Source organism: Pelecanus crispus, chromosome 12 (assembly GCF_030463565.1).
Source record: "Pelecanus crispus isolate bPelCri1 chromosome 12, bPelCri1.pri, whole genome shotgun sequence".
In the NCBI taxonomy this organism is placed as follows: Eukaryota; Metazoa; Chordata; class Aves; order Pelecaniformes; family Pelecanidae; genus Pelecanus; species Pelecanus crispus.
In genome coordinates this window covers 23,773,843-23,791,659 of record NC_134654.1, presented here as the reverse complement: position 1 = coordinate 23,791,659, position 17,817 = coordinate 23,773,843, and the positions used below count along the sequence as shown (strand labels likewise).

At 35.0% G+C, this 17,817-nt stretch overlaps 1 protein-coding gene across 1 annotated transcript in view; it reads right to left on the bottom strand.

Moving 5' to 3' along the window:
- STXBP4 (syntaxin binding protein 4) overlaps positions 1–17,817 on the bottom strand; it is a 68,114-nt gene that overhangs the window by 38,496 nt on the left and 11,801 nt on the right. Inside the window, exons 9-18 of the mRNA XM_009478526.1 lie at positions 17,310–17,416; positions 16,733–16,916; positions 15,617–15,695; positions 12,676–12,758; positions 12,078–12,174; positions 10,569–10,681; positions 9,814–9,900; positions 8,150–8,215; positions 2,243–2,419; positions 6–122 (exon numbers count right to left, since the gene is read on the bottom strand). Coding sequence (XP_009476801.1) covers positions 6–122; positions 2,243–2,419; positions 8,150–8,215; positions 9,814–9,900; positions 10,569–10,681; positions 12,078–12,174; positions 12,676–12,758; positions 15,617–15,695; positions 16,733–16,916; positions 17,310–17,416 — 1,110 coding nt within the window. The remainder of the gene's footprint in view (positions 1–5; positions 123–2,242; positions 2,420–8,149; positions 8,216–9,813; positions 9,901–10,568; positions 10,682–12,077; positions 12,175–12,675; positions 12,759–15,616; positions 15,696–16,732; positions 16,917–17,309; positions 17,417–17,817) is intronic.

Genomic DNA, 17,817 nt, shown 5'->3' with positions numbered 1-17,817 from the left:
GCTACCTCTACAAACTGTAGCAATTTTTCAGTAGCCACCTCAAAAGTCTTCCTAGCTGATTCTGATTTCCGCAGCTGGCAGTCAAGCACTGTAACTCTCTTTCTCAAGTCTTGGATGTTATCCTGGGAAAGATATTTTAAAGCTTTTATTCTAATCATTTTCTCCCATGGCTCACATAGATACATGGTGTGAATTGAAATGAATGTCTGAAATGTTTAACACATACTCTTTTCTACATTTCTGAAAAACCTAGCTGCTCCTGAGGCAGATATGCCTGATCTGCTAGTAAATCAGCTCCCAAACTGCAACAGATTTTGGCAAATGATAAAAAGGTAAATTGAAATTGGCAGCTAACAACAGTGATAGGGCTGAAACTTAAGACAGTTTGAAATGATTGATGAATGGATCAAAAATACCGACCTGATGGTGACAGTATCTGTCAGCAGGGTGGCATAAATAGCCAGTATGTGAACAAACTCTTGTCCACTAGTTTGCATCTGTACATCCTTTGGCCAACAGAGTAATTATGGCATATCTTGGAGAAAATTACCCCCTAGGATTTCTCTACATGCACTTGCATAACCTATTGATCAGTGTTCTGCATCCCTCTGTACTTCAGCTACAGAGAATGTAAGCCCCATTAGATCAAGTTCTGGAGGCTCAAGGTTTCAGCTTGAGTCCCTGGCACTGTTCATGTGAGAGGACCACAAGTAAAGTCTTCACATGTATATGGGCATGTGTGCTTAGCTAAGCTGTCTGCTGAACAGCAGATCTAGACCAAAATACTCTCCAAAATTAAGAAAATATCATTATCATTAAAAATAAACCTTTGCATCACTGTAGGTGATCTTTTTGGAAAGCCCACTAGCTACTATCACACTCTTATTAAAAAAAACCAGCAAACCCCACTTATTATCTTTACTTGGAACCAAATGAGTACACACATTTGTTTGTATACACTGTATGAAGCAGCAGAATCATGATCGCTCTGAATGTCAAAGAATCTGTTGATTAAAACACCCTTCTTTGGCAATCTCACTGTCCACTATTAGAGAAGCAGCTGGTAAGCCCTCACAGGGACCTCACTCTTTTATACTAAAAAGAGTACACTACAGAGTTGGTATCTACTTGATACTGCTTCTTTTGAATAAGAAATGCAGAGAATCAAATCTCAACTCAGATATTTGAGTGCTCACTCAGAATTTCAGGAATTCAAGCTAGCATCTCAGAAGCAAATCTCTAAGAAAGCAACCCACATGCTCTGAATTTCTTAAAATTTTGGTATTTATTCAAGTCGTAGAAAACAAACAGTGCTTCAAAAATACCTGACATAAAAGATGGGGGATCTCACCGAGATGTTCAGAAAGAAGTGTAAATGTGTGTGATTCATGTCATCACACACACTGACAATTAGATGAGAGGAATTCCTCCCTGGGAGCTACATGTACTTGCTATGTTGCTTCTTTGCAAGCTTGTATACCATAAAGCTTGGGTTTACCTTTTAATACCTTGTAATATTGATGAAACAGGGCAACACTTCACTAGGTGTTCTTCACCAATTCATATGCATATCCATTTTTCATGAGAAAAACAAGGTAAACACACAAATGCCAACCTGCCTGCACTTGTTCAAAATGCATGTAGAAAATGGATCTGCAATTATGGGGAAAAATTTAAAAGTGACTCAAATATTTTATTCCTTAGCATGTTTTGAAATGCCTCACTGGATATGAAGTGGGTTTAAAATATGAGGCTCAATTAAAAAAAAAAAATTTTTTTTGGCAGGTTACCATTAGTAGCATTTAAATTATTATCTTGATTAAATCTTAATTTAGTTACGAACAGTACTGGGCTTTATATTGTTATTATTTGCCTAACAGAAACATAAATATGAAGGCCATTTTTACATAAATACAAAAGCATACAAATATACGTATACTCTTTAAAGACAATATACCTGCAGTCCAGAAACTATTCCCTGCTTTAATGCTTGAGATGTGCCATTTTGACCTATGACCCACATATGCTTCTAGCTCCTATTTTTCCATCCTAAAGATATCTGGATAAAGGAAGACTCATACACTTCACATTACCCCCTTCACTACGCATCATTCCAGTTATTGAATAATACAAGACAAACAGTGACCTACTTTAGAAAAGCAGATGAAAAGAAAATGAAAACAAGATACATGACAACAGCAAGGAAACCATGGTAACTACGACAGGCGACTGCTTTTCTTACTTTATTTTGGCCAGAATGATCAGTGAGCTGAGCCTTCAGCTCTACAATTTCAGCTTCTAATAGGCGAATTACTTCTTCGTAGTCCATCTCCATTCCACGAGCCTGCCTTTGTGCAGCTTCTGCAAGATGAATCCTACTTCGCAGGGCTCTTGTCTCTTCTACAGCTGCCTTGGCTTCCTATAGATGATAGAATTTAATTGAAAAGTTACAACTTCAGCTAACAAAGAAGAACAGATTTAGTTCAGAAGTACTGCAGTTGGCATTAGGTCTAGCTCTTAATATTTATGGTTAGATGGTTCAATTGCTAATTTTTAAGTGTATGATGTGCAAACGAAGAACAGGTATTTACAGAGAGAGAGAATTTTCCTAATAAATTAACTCACAAATTCTATGATTACTGTAAATCTAATTAAATGAAAGGTTATAGAAATGCACCTGGGTGCTGTGAATCTGCCCCATCACTTCCGTACTAAAAAAGTACCTTAATGAGGTGTTATTTCATTTTATTATTATTGCCTGAATTCACACTCAATTCAGAGTTCACACATCATGTAGATGGACTTCTAATGCAAGTATTCAGTCCACACTGTTCTCAAAATAAGTGCTGGTTTTTATTTTTTCTGCCTAGTTCCTGGTCTTCTATCGTTATCCTGCATCATCACAGAAGAGTGTTATATAAAATTTATATATAAATAATGTATGGAAAACAGGAAATTAGAAACTGTTAGCTTTTAATTCAGCTAAAGTAATCCCTAAACGTTGTAAAATCTGATTTCGAGAAAGATATTGCTTAGTTCATTTTACCACTGAATATTAATTCAAGTGAACTTTGATTTGTAAATGTAGAAAGTCAAACTAAAGGTCTGGACAAAAGATTAGTTTACACTAGGAAAAAACAAACTGCTCATCAAAAATGTAGACATACAGGCTTACTGGCACCAAAACCAGTAAACCATCTTTCCCTTTAGCTTTTTATTAACCTGTAGAAAAAGTCGCTTTTTATTAACCTGTAGAAAAACTCACTTTATATGAATTTTCTGAATCATTAAAGTTATAAGCTTTAAATATACAAACACACAGAGCTAGAAAGTCTTTGTACAAATTCCTCAGCTAAGGATACTTAGGTGACTATCCTATTCCTAGTCTACCTATTACAACTTATTATTGTAACTATATCCTGGTTGGGAATGGAACTAGAGGGGAAAAAGGTAGGGGCAGAGGCGAAATGCACAATGAATCTGTAATAAGTAGGAAATAATCTTCTATGGCTCTTCTGACCAAATCTTCCTATTTTTGTGGAAGAAATGTCATATAATATTTAACAGGTGCCATAATATAAATGTCTAGAAAGGTCAGTTAAGCTTACAAAAGCAGATTTAATTCTATTATTTCCTAACTTAGAAGCATTTGTTCTGTGCAGTCAATATCCTTCAAGTCAGGCTTATCCTATACTTTGTCATAATGTTTTTTCTGTAAAATGATCTACCAATCTCAGTTTCAGATGACTTTTAACCTGTACACTGTTAGCCTTAATAAACAATATATATTTATTTCAGGCCATAAGTAAACTAATCACAATGACATATATATAGGACATCATCTTCCTCGTATTTACAATGGTTTTGCAATATAATACCAATTTGGATGACTGCCAGGGACATTCTGGTCTCTTAGAAAATAAAGCATTAGAAGTAATCACACATGTAGCACACAGCAACATCATTAGTGAATACCGATGACATTGGTGTTATATAGTTTAGAGGCTTCTGTTATAGGAACACAAGTGATAAGAGATACATTTAAATAACCTTTAATTTGACAGCAAGCATAATGATTTTTTTTTTTTTTTCCTTCTGGAAGCACAAAGCATTAGATAAGCCTATTCTACGTGATGATCATCTCCACCTGGAAACACCGACTATTCAGAAGCTTACTGCTGCATGTCTTTCTGTTATTCAGCTAGTTCGTTTTACAGTTGTCTGTTTGCACAGCACTAAAAGCAGTGCAAGAGGCCATTACTGACAGCACTCACTGAACGACCACCAGAACAATCCACCCCTCCTGCGAGCTGCTCATAGCAGTTCTTTTTCCTAGAAACAATTTAGAGAACGCAGGGGCTTCCGAGGAGTTATGAATCTACAGAAGCAGAGGTCACAATTACTGCCTCTGTAGAGGGCATTTTCTTGCCACTGTAAGAAAGTGCAACTCAACAGCAAGAAAAGCTGGGCCCTACTGATACAGAGGATGGTTTGGTAGCCTTCAGCAGCAAAGGTATCCTTCAGTAATAGGCTGGAGGTGGGAAAAAGACTCTCGGAGACAAAAGTGAGAAGATGCTCTGAAGTTAAGTTTGACTAATATAAATGAACACAGAGGCCTTGACAAAGGGTGGCATCTTAAAAATGCACACAGAGGAATTATTTAAATAAACTGACATCTGAGAAGTCACAGGAAAATTGCTATAATGAAGAGGGAGGTCTTCATTTTGAAATAAGACCTCTGTGAGATAAAGGTTTAATCTTTTATAATCCAGAATCACCTTTACTCCTCCATTGGGTTTTTTCAGAAACCCAACTGTTGAATATTAATTTCTCTGTAATAGCAGACTAAGTATGACCAGGTTTCAACAGTGAAAGACCTAAAGGAATAATTAACGAACAATGGATTCTTACATTACAATGAAACGATTAGCCACACTACAACTGAATTAGCAAAATTTTCTGACAAACCAGAGCTGTTTGCTAGAGCAGGGAGGCACAAAGGGAAACAATACCATCAGGTTTCCCTGTTCTACAGTTACGGAAGCTGGCACTGCGGCGACATGGTGGGTTCTCTTACTTATGCAGGCAAGGGGCCCCCACCAGTGAAGAACGGACAGATTACAGCATGCTTCAGTAACATTTTCTCTTGTCCCATTCAACTGCTGGTATGAAAGAAGATGCAGCAGAAATGGAATCTGCAGCTGCAAATATTTCATCTATATAAATGCCTGATGGGACCATCTGTCCTCATCTGGTATGAAGCCACTACAACAAATAAGAAACTGCAGCCTGGAGGAGAGAAACTGAATCCTTACAGAATCAATTTCAAGGTACAGGTTTCTTCCAAAGCCAGGTTGTATTTCTTCCTTGGATAAATTCAAGTGTCAGGAGAAGTTTTTATCCAAGTAGCATTCCAGCCACCACGAACACTGGAACAAAGGTATTCTTTTACACTACCTGAAAAACTGTAGTTACAATTCAATTATGTTTATTCATTAATTTCACAAAAACTGTATGCTGAAAACATACTTTAAAAGAACTTGGAGTATCTTTACTATATATTAAAATAAAAAAGCTAATGAAATAAAAATAAACCCAATACTTCTTTCAGGCAGGGTAAAATAAATTATATACTGCTTCCAAAAGAGCAGCCATTCAAGTCCTAGTCTTCAAAGCACCCCTCTTCCCCTTAGAAAACGTAAGCATAGAATAGCAAATCTTAGCCCTATGAAACACAAGTCCAGCAGCATGGGATACCACAAACAGTATCCTATCTTTACAACCCTCCACATTTACTATGTTTAGCTGAGGTGCTTCAGCTGACAATAACTGCATAAAAAAAGCTCTAGTAAAGAAGGGATCTTTCATGTTGCCACAACCCTGGACTTTCAGGCAGCACAGAATACAGTCAAACTCATCCAGGAAGACAGAACACATCATTACAGATTTCACATTCATGGTGTTGACAAGACTTCAGGTACTCAAAAATGCCTTTCTGTATTTTGTGCCAATTTCAGCTTCCGTATGATTTCAAAGACGACCCAAAGACAGTGCTATATCACAATCTCAAAGTAGAAATGTATCAATTAATATATTTTAATTATCATAGACCAATATTAGAAAACAATTACTACCTCATTTCAAATTCAGCAATATTTTTAATCTTAAGAGTTTCTTTATCCTGTTAGCTACTGATTCAAGCACTGTTTAATGAATCGGTACTAATAAAACAAGTTCATTAACCAGAATATTCGTATGCCTGTCCTAATTAAGCTGTAATCTCTGCAATTCACAATTAGTAGACAACAGAAATATGACAAAATATACTCCAATATATGACTGGTAGCCTACATCCTCATTTAAAAACTTGTTTTTTCAGGAAAGCAGTGATTTAAAAAAGATGTTTAAATTGTATTGAATTCAGAAGACCTTAAGCACATACTTAAGTTGGTTGGTTTACTTTTAATCAGCCAATTAGGGCTCAATAATGTACTCATTAACTCATTTCACTAACTTCAGCTCAAGCAGGAATGCATCATCATAAGTTAAATGGCAACTTTTACTATAAGTAGCCTATTTTTTTAAACTTCGTATCACCATGAATCTCAGCGTCAACATTGGTTCTGAACTACAGAAATATATATAAAACTCTTGAAAATGCACCAAGTATAAACAGAACTAAAATTTCCATTAAAAGCCTGCCTGTATCTCCTAAAATAGGTCACACGGTGCCGTAATTGCATATGATTTATTATTTCTCTTTCATTTAACTATATGGAACTTTTTCAACAGCAGTTACTTAAAACGCTTACTAGAAAATCAGAGTATCTATCCCCCGGAGGTTTGTACTGCAAAGCTGACCTTCACCATCACATGACAGTACTTGAGAGAAAAATAAAAGTACGAGGACCTCGCGTGGTAGAAAATGGGCATTGTTGCCACATAAACCAGCCCATCTTAAACCATCTCTGTCCAAGTCCACCTTCCCCGTAAGAGCAGGGACGTGAATGGAAACACTCGCTGCTGAGGACCTGATGTCCATACTGTTTGCATGTTGGGGTTTGTACCTTGTCCTAGCTTTAGTCTAGACTGATAGACTGAGCATCTGCTCTAGTCTAGAGCAACAGACTGCACACCCAGTGGCAAATGGACACAAGAGGTGCACTACTGGAGCACACTGCCAGTTCAATTTTATCCAAAAAAGAAGCCAGTTTATTTCCCTGCTGTCCCACAGTGCACAGGCAGCAACATCACAATATTAATGCAAAAAAGCTTTCAAGCAGTTCTCTTATATTCAAGGAATGAAAGATTATAATGAAGGTGCGGAACAAATCTAATGTAAAGCTAATTTTAATATAACAGTACATGGAAAGATTTTTAAACTGTATCTCGCATTTTTACATACGACATCTGATGGAACAGCCAGCCGTGAGAAACCTACAAGGAATATGCATAGCAGTACAGGAGAGAAGAAAGGCGGCCAGCTCCTAAGAACAAAAGAGCTGATAGGATGATGTTCAGTAGAAGCAGGAAAGTTACTTAGTTTTGAATACAGGCTATAAATGACGTGAGACTTACATATAGTTGGAAATTTCCTTTAAGAGACAAAAGGAAGCTAAATTTCATAAGAAACTGATTTCTTCTCTCATAGTTATAGATAGATATGGAGACAGAAACAAGACGTTCCTCACAAAACACTTACTACCTTTTTTTTCCCTGGTAAGTATCAGGTAGAATTGTCAAGTGCGTCTATTTTTTCATACTTAAAACTCTGGTTGACATATAAAGTAGCTAACATTAGGACTGTAGATTAGGCACACTGTTGCTAAGAACAGCAAAATCACTTCAAGAACACTTAAGACCAGAAAGGTACAACTACATTATTATCCAGCTTATCTGATCCAGCTTGTCTTACAGTTCCTACCTCAATTCAACAGCAGAGAAGTATTATTGCTCTGAAAACTTAAGGATCAATAATCTCCAATTCTAATCAAAAGCTTTGTACTAACAAAAGCACCACTTTGTGTTGAAATCAGTGTGAAAGTATAGTCTATACGAGCACCAAGAGAGAAAGAAGTGCTCCCTTCTCCCTTCCGCAAAAACAGTAAAATACAAAAAAGAGAATAATTATAAAGAAACTTCAACATACTTGCTTGACTATTTGTAGCTCCTCTGTTAACTGTTTCTGTAAATTCACAGATTCAGACAATTTTTCCTGTTTTTTTTAAAAAAAAGGGAAGAAATAATTAAGAATTAGGTCTGAAAGAGAAAGAGTTTTATTCCTAAAACCCAAGTAGCTCTTTCAAAACTACAGGTAGCGATACTTAACTTCTATCAATGTACTTACTGCCTTCTGTACAACTACTGTGTTTCTAGGCCACAACGTATGTCTGTTCATAATGTTGTATAATCAGAAACACACATATTAAAAAAGTTCTGGTGGGAATAATAAATAATCAACAGCTTTTATAAAACCTGTGACAAAACCAGATTTTAATCTCTAAAGCTAGTTTTTCAGAGAGTTCATTGATACTGTTTAAGTTTCTTGAGCATGTGAGGATTATTTACCGAACATTTCTGTGATGCAAGTAAAATACGCATTTTAAGTCTCTTCTTACCTAGCCATCTAACAAATCAGCAGAATAAAGACATTTTTGTGGCTTTAACAGATTGCTGTTCAACCTAATATTCACATCAAGGTATTTTCAACATTGTATGTTTGACCATACTTTCACTCACCTACTTATACCAGAAGCCTGTAGGTACACCACTTTCAGAAGGTTAAAAGTTCTAATGAAGTTTTTTAAAAGAAAAAAAACAAAAAAGAAAAAAAAAGTGCTATAAAAGCATAAAGATTCTCATACTGAGTCAGACCAAAGGTATTTCTCACTCAGCATCAAGTATTTGACTGTAGATTATTAAGGGAGGAGTATAAGAAATGAGGCAATTACAGACTGATCATTGCCAGTTTTCAGTATCAAGAGTTTAGGGACTCATGATCACTAATTCAATGTTCAACGTTAAGTCGGGTTCTTTCATTTCAGTACAAAGTTTTGAGAAGAAGAATCTTTGTGCACAGAACGAAGAACAGGTATTTGGGCATGTCAACCTATCATTTTTGTAATTGATAGCAAGAAGGAATTTTTTTGGACCAGGAGGCAATTTGTGGAATTGCCTGTATCCTGGGATGAATTTTCCAGTCCTGTCCAAGAACAAGAGTTAGGTATGCTGAATACAGAACCAGAATTTTTTATCTTTTGGGTTGTCAAAGAAGAAATTCAGGAGCATAGGACCATGGTTGTAACCCAGGGTATTAAGAAACAATAAATATATTTGTTGCTTTAGGTCTTACGTATTTTGTAATGTCTGTGAAAGTATGTATTAATTTTGAAAACAGATGAATTTATCCTCCAGTTCTGACTTCTTTCAAAAGTATTAGCATATGCTCAGACACTGCAGTTACTAGGATCACACATTTCTAAATAAAATTGCTATGCAAATCAGTCACTTCTCCAAATGCACTTTTGTGAAATGGCTGCTTAGTCTCATTTCTCTGTGAATCAGGTTAAAAAAATACATCAGTATTCAGTATAACAAATAATAAATACAAATAATAAAATCAACTGTCTCCAGAAACATATTGCAAGCATACAATCTTCAAACATAATTAGGACTGTTTGCTCTGCCTTTTTATTTATTCATCAAAAAGTGCACATAAAATCAAAAAGAAAACCAGTAAATTACTATATACAACTATATACACTCAAAATTAGTCTCTTGAATAATTTAAAGCAAATAAAAATTAAGTATTACCTTTAATTTACTCATTTCTTTTAAAGCTTCATTTCTTTCTTTCTTAAGTCTTTCCATGTCATCCTCCAAAGAATCACAGGTTACAAACTGTGTATTTAAATACGTAAGGTTAGAATGTATTGCTAACTGTATCTTCCATAATCTTTAACATCTTAAAAGGTCTTGTTAATAAAACAAGAAGATAATCTTATTTTTAAAATAATTTAAAGCTCTGAAAATACTAGAAACATTTAAGAAAATTCTGACCAACTTATCTTCCAAAGGAACAATTATTTTTCCTGTTAAAAAGGATTAATAAAAATATTTTTAAAGTACCAAGAATACAACACTAATAGCCCCTGTTTTCTTCAATATTTTAAATAATACATAATTTTATTTTAGTATTCCTATGCTGCAAATGCTCCTTATTAAAGTCACCTCTAGAATAAAGTGATTTTCACTGCAGCAGTAGTTCAAATCACTGGGCCCAACAATTGCTTATCACTCACACAGGTAGTAGCAATATATATTCTATTAAGAAAACTCAGTAAATCACTGTTGTCCATTCTTATAACAAAACACAACATAATTACGTGAATTGCTTTCTGCAAAGTAGGTTGCTTTAGAAAGTTTCACAGAAACTAGGTTACCTTGAAGAACACCATGATATGGAGCTGTGCTAAACATCTGCCCAAGATTTGGAGTAATCTTATATATAATAAGCTCTCCAATAATCTCCTCCCGACAGTTGAACACTGCACAGGTACATATTTTACCTGTGAATCCAGTAAACTGGCAATTTCGTTGACCCCAAATGTTACAGATTTTTGGCCATCATCTGTTGCATTCAATTGCGTAGAGAACAGATTCCTTGAAACTTCAACGAAATCTAAAAAACAGTTTAGATTTTGTTGCTGTAGTCCACAAGTTCAGTTTAGTAGCAGTATCACTAGATGCAACGCAACTACTGATATCACAATACATGGCTACTCTTTTATAAATGCAGCGTTTGCCCTCCATAAGCTTTCTAAAGGAAAATATGAGAATCGGACACATCTCTCTGAACAGAAACATTTGGTAAACCTGGTAAGAATAAGAATAAAAATGTTCAAAACAGGTCTTGGGATGAAATACCCCTCAATCAAGTTGTGAAGGAAGAAAGAAAACAAAAGAGGGCGTGAAGTTCACCTTCTAAGTACCTGGTTAGAGATGCTCTACATTTGGCAGACCCCTGTGAAAAATTAAAAGAAATCTGCACACCTGTTATACACCTGCCCTTCCCAATGAATTGACCTTACTAGAGGAGACACAGTGTCTCTGCAGGAAAAAGGAAAAACTTCCTGTTAGCTCACAGCTCATAGTTTCCTTTGCAGGTCCTTTAAACCTGTGACAGAGCTGGTAAAATTGATGTTGACCAAGCTGAAAGTTTTAAATACAAACACTACAGCATTCTCAATCAACATAGCTTGGATTACCCATTCATTTTGAATGTATAAAAAAAAATTCTGCTACAACATGACAGAAAAGTGGAAATATAAAGGTCAGTTTGTTTACACCACATAAAATCTGATGAAAGATGCAGTATCTATCTTGATAAGGTGACTTGAAAATCCAGTGTCTTTTTCAATAGTCAAGTACAGGATATTATTTTGCATATACTACTGTTCAATGCTGGTTTTCATAAACTCTAGGAAAAGTGAAATTTCCATCAGTTTTAGCATCAGAACCATCATATGTCTCACAGTTTATGAGAAATATTCTTCAATTGTTAGTGTCACCTACCAAAATTGCCATAACCAACAGAAGTAACTCATTCCCATCAGAATTACGTTTAGCTAGAAGAATCATCATAATGGTCTCCATGCAAATCTCTCTCTATATGCAATAGTTGAAATGTTCTTGCTTCTCACAAACTAAACAAGTTAAATAATCTGTCAGTTTAGTTGCTTCAAGAAGACTCTTTAACCATCAATACTTTCCCAAGTACTTTTTGGAACAATTACAGTACCCTACAGTCAAGGAAAAAATTTAGGAATTTGTGAGCACAAAATCAAAACTTTCTCAAGGCTGCTCTTAAATTAGATAAATTTGTGATTTCCTTTCCAATTACTTAGTTTCAGAATTCCAAGCTTATTTTTATACAGTAGAATAAGGTTCTTGCCTCAAAGTATCATTTTATTTGCAGTAGCAACCCAATACTGACAGAAAATATATTAATGGTTATTATCTATCATTTCTGTATTCCTACATTTCATTATTTTCCATGGTAATTAACAAATTATTACCTCCAAAAGACACTGTTCCTTTAGAATCTTTCTGAAGTTGCTGCCTTAGGGCTTGCTGCTGTTCATCTGTGGGCTGAATCCCGAGGTAATTCAATGCCTGGAAGAAGAAAACTTATTTTGAAGGAAAAAAAAAAAAGAAAAGAAAAGACTAGGGATAATGACTGCAGGGACATGGGGAGTAATTAAAGAGCTATACTTCAAAGAGCCTTTGTATTATAGTACACTCTCACTGACAACACTTTTATTCCAGAGACACTCTGTGACTTTTTCTTCTAATTGAGAGATGTTCAGATATTACTTAACCTTGAATACAGATGAGCGTAATAAGCAAAACCCTTTGTCCTTAATAACTGCCTTAAAAATCCCGAGGGATGTTCAGATTCCCAGAAGAGTTAATCAGTAATTAGATTAACAAAAACAGTAATTTGCCCAATATATAAAATGAAATCTTGGCTTGCAACCTGAAAGAACTATCCACCTAGAATATTTGGTGTATAATTCATACCTTAAAGTTTGTCAACCTAGAAATATGCTCCAGATGTTTTACATGCATCATGAAGGGGGAGAAAGGAAAGCTCCAAAGATTGTAAGTATTTACCCTCTCCAGCTTTTCTGCTTTGAGACGAATAGTAGAGTTCCTTCCTTGCAGCTCATAGTCATCATTCTGGCTGGGGGCAATAACTAAGAAAAAAAAAAAATTAAATAACAATACAATGTTAATTATTGCTTTGAAAAAATTTGTTCTGAAGCTCTTCTCATCAAATGCATATTAATATTTCAATTCACCTTTTTTTTTTTAAAGAACATAATAAACAAAAATTATGGGCATCAATCACTTAAAGTATTTTTTCACATCAAAAAGTGACAAGTAGCAAATTAGCAGAAAGAAAACAGGAATAACTTTGAGTGATTCATCAAGCATATGGCTTATGCTTGTGGTATTTTCTCTTCTCTCAGAGATACACAGTTACTCTGGAAACAGAAGGGGAAACACACTTGTGAATTCCGAGAAAGACCTTCAAGACACACCCTCAGCATAATCAAGAGTTCCCAAAAGCATATCTAGTGGTCTAGAAAACACTGTGGAAAGAGAGGGAATGACCTGTTGCCAACTAAGGACTGCGTGGAGGTAGCTTAGACTGAATTCCAGCAGGCTCCTCAGTATTTTTTCCTGGGGAGGAACTCTTTTCCAACAACTACCATCCATTATGCCATCATCCATCATGCCCTCCTCTCCAGTCCTTATAGTCAGAAATACTTTTTGCATAATTTTTGCAAAATAATATTTTGCAAAAATGCAAAATAAGTTTGCATAATTTTAGCTAGTTGCATTAATAACTTACGGTGCATGTATTTTATTTCCAACATACACAAACAATTAAGCTGCGGAAAGGAAAAGAAGCTAGCAGTACTAAGCAGTCCATATGCAAGATTTCAGAATAGTTGCTTTTTTTTTTTTTTTTTTTTTTTTTTGGTGTGCATGCTTAGTTTTAATGGAACTCAAAAAATGCAGTCACAGCTTTGTCATGTTTCAGACACACGTGTGGATACCACACAAGAAGCAGCAACTTTTGGAAGCCTTTGATCACAGACAGGATGCAAAAGGAGCACTGAACTATCAATTTCTTTGGATTTTATAGGTATGTAAATAGAACAAATTCATAAACTTGTTTTTTGCAGAAGAAAATTGAATACTTGCTTACGTTCATTATTTAGAAATATAATTTAGACCTTAATTCAGTATTTCATTAATGGACTAGAGAGGTACTGAAACCAAACCCAGCATTTGAAAACTAAAGGATCTTGCAGCTTGAGATTCTCTCTAACGGAACAGAAGGAATCACAGAGAAATTTTTCTTTTTTTTTTTTTAGTTTCACAGCATATCTGTTTCCAAGCTCAAAGTAATTTACATTCTCTTTATATGCCAAAAGTATAAACCAAAACATCTTGAAAATCTCTGACACTAACACCTCTCACATACTATATTAAATTCTGAAGACAGTGGGCTAGAACCTCAGCTGAATTGGCACACTTCCTTTCAACTCAGAATGAAAAAGCCATATGTATGAGTTTGTGCAAGAATTTCTCAAAATTATGCCGATTTTTCTTACAGCATTTAAAAAAAAAAAAATCTAAAGAGCTACTTTCATTTTTCAAGGTTATCTTTGAAAGGTTATCCTTGAAAAAGGGCAGCATGGGAGAAGTGGCAGCTTTGACTAAGGATGTGCTATTAAGTAAGATTAAAATTAAAAATGACAAGAAACAGTACAAACTGGAGCTGCGAGTATTTCTGCTTTCCACTCTACTACCTACGTTATTCAGATATGTTAAGAAACTGTGGCCTTCTTGGTCTCTTTAAGCAACAATGAAGCTCCTGTGTATTGCATTATATTAACCAAGAGTCCTATATTCTGAATATATTCAAAAATAGCCTTTTGTCTTGTTCCTCTGATTTATCTGTGGTGTTTTTCATGATCAGTATGAAAAAACTGTGTGATCATTAAACTCCAGGTGTATTCCATACTACAACCTTTCCAGTTCCAAAAGTTCATATTCTGTCAGCTCACCCTTCAAGGAAGGAAGCCAACTGATCAGATTTGCAATATGGAGACTGTTTAATTTAAAATTAGGATATCTAATATGAGCCATAAAATATGCAAGTACAATTTAAATAAAATCAGTAGAGTGACATCGAGAATGAGTAAGATCCTGTATGTTTGTCTATCTTCTCAGTATGTTAGACATAAAGTTGAGAAGCGCAGGTTAAGCTTACTTACCACCTGAAGAAAAAGAATATAGTTCAGGTCTTCGTATAGAAATACAGAACAGAATCAGTTATATTACTGTGTCAGCCGAGACTCTCATGATTATGTCAGACTACTGCATTTTCACTGTTGGACATACAACGCGTATTTGTTCCTCAAAGGAATTACAATTGCTCAGTTCAGATTTGGTTCTGACCAAATTCTACAACCTCTGTTTCTCCTTAGCGTTCTTTCCAAAATATACATTTAGAGATATGATCAAAGTGACTATTATCTTTGTTTGAATGTCATGACTTTCAAATATAAATATACAAATATATATTCTATTTGTTATTAATTGAAAAACCGTTAAAGAGGTCTGTGTGTTATTCTATCCTTCCAATACGCTGCCATGATTTAAAAAAAAAAAGTGCAAGCAGTATACATCCACAGAATTTCATCAAATCAAGAAAGCACAGTTTCTATGGCAACCTAATCTTGATCTATATGTGAGTCTTCATTATCTGGTTTCTACTGAGTCTATTATCATTACTGCTGTACAGCAAATGTTGTGATCACTCATTTTTGTTTGGTTTCAGCTGTTTGTTAAAAACAATGTAAGTTATATTTGACAGAAGCTACTAAACAATCCATTGATCTCAGTCCTCTTTTAGCACTACAAAAATAGTGCAATATTCCTTTTTTAAAGACTATCAAGTCTCACTGTGTACTATTTTCTGTATTACAGTTATTGAAGAAAAAAAAAGGTGGCAGGGAATTAAATCAGCATTTACCAGCAGCAGAGACATCAGTAGGACTGCTGTCGAGGGAATTAATTGGAGATTGCTCTCCCATCTTGACTCCAGTTTCCATCTATGAAAGAAAACCAAAAGTAATGAAATACCATTTCTAAAGTAGATCACAAGCCAAACTAGAAATACACAATAATGTAAAGGAGAGGGAGAGGCAGGAAGACCGGGGGAGACATAGAGCTGGATAGATCAAAACAACCCCAGGAGAAAATGGAAGATATGGGTGGTGGTGGTGCTTCTGAGAAGGAATGCCATGCAAAAAACTTAGATCGGGGCCTTGTCAAAACCTTAGTTAGGTTTTGAATATCTTCACAGATTAAGATAGCACAGCCTCTCTAGGCAACCTGTTTCAATGTTTATATCTCTAACAGGAAAGATAAAGGGGCAAGAATTTTAAGTACAAACGTAAGAACAATTGAGAATCACCTGTTTCGACTTTTTGTTTGACATGGAACATTTTATTCTTCCTTGTTCAAAGACAATACTCGATTCAGTTTTAAAAATGCAATAAACCAAAAACATGGTTTTAAAAATGGAAATAATAGAGTAGTTTTAAAATCTTCTTATGGTCAACATCACTTCTTTACACTAACGGTGAGCTGCATGAATTAAAACAATTGTTGCTTAGCTGAAAGAAAGGGGCAAAAGCCACATTCTTCTAGGACTCTGATTTTTAAGCAAAAGTCTCATCATCCTGGAGGAAGTGTAACTTGTGAGATTGTACTGTACTCACACATATGTAGTAATCAGAGAGTACTTTATCTCTGAAGTATATAACTATATATATCTGTTTCTGAAACTTTACACCCTAGAGAAACAGTAAGGAGAACTTTGTATCTAAGAACACAATTAATGCTTATTAAGTCAACTAATACTCTCATTCCTCTCATCAGTGTGGTTTACTCTACTGTTACACAACATGTCTTCTAGAAAAGTCTTGATATTCCAAATAATTAATATTGTGCAGGAAAAAGAGCCAGTCATTTTCTTACTAGAATGGAAACTGAATTAAAATAACCCTATATTGAAATTCCAATAAAACTAGAAAAAACAACCATTTGCTCACTTTATATTAAGAGGAGTAATAACTATACTCACAGCATTTGGAGTGAACATCGAAACAAGCTTCCCATTAGGAGATGCAAGAGGACTAAGTACTGCAGTCTGTTGCTCTCCATATGCTAGAGAAGATGTTAAGAGACTGGAAGGACGTTGCAGATTCTCTGAATAACTGGGAGTATTTTTTTGTCTAATAAAAGCTATCTCCCAAAAGCTTTCAAACCTAAAATTAAAATTTAAAAAGTTTCAACATACTGTATACTATAGTGTTCATAAGATTATATGCTACTCTTGTAAAAATTACATAATTACATTTTCCCAAACACTGTGTGATTTTATTTATTTATTTTTCTAAAAGGTTGTTCTATTCCCCACCATTAAAAAAGGCACATAGCGTGGGTTTGCGTTTTGGTTTCTTTTTCTTTTGAAAGGAATGAATGTATCATAATTTTACAGGTCTAAAAGGTGCATTCGAGTCTTTTGCTACGAAATAATACTGCAATTGAAATTAATATCCCCTGCATTTCCTCTAAGTACACATGACATTTCACAATCTGATCATAAATATTGTACATAAACCATTTTGGAGGGTTAGGTGTTTGACAGTAAGAGATACCTCATCTTTGTTCTGTTGATTATACTTTTTGCCTCTTCATAGGAGACACCAATCATTGACTCTTTGTTTATGGATACAAGTTGATCTCCAGGCTTCAATCGTCCATCCTAACACAACAAAGAAAAAAACAAACCCACAAATTTTATATTAATTGCTAACACTATAGAAAGAACTGTATCATCGCAGCACTTTAACACATTCCTCTGGATCTGTTAGGACAAGAAGTATCAAGAATGGCTATACATTTTGCCTGACAATCTTCCAGAAATAAACAGCAGATCAAACAATTACCTAATCACGATAGCAGTCATTATAAAAGCTTCATCAGACAGAACAGATCTCAGATATTGTGTAAAGAACAAATTTGGACCCAGATGCATATTTCTGTTAAAAACTAACAAACAAACAAACAAACCACAGAGAGTAATTTTTCCAGCAAGGAGTATCAACCCATCTGACTACAGGAGGCTTCTTTACTAATTAATCCAGCTGTGAGCTGGATTAATTT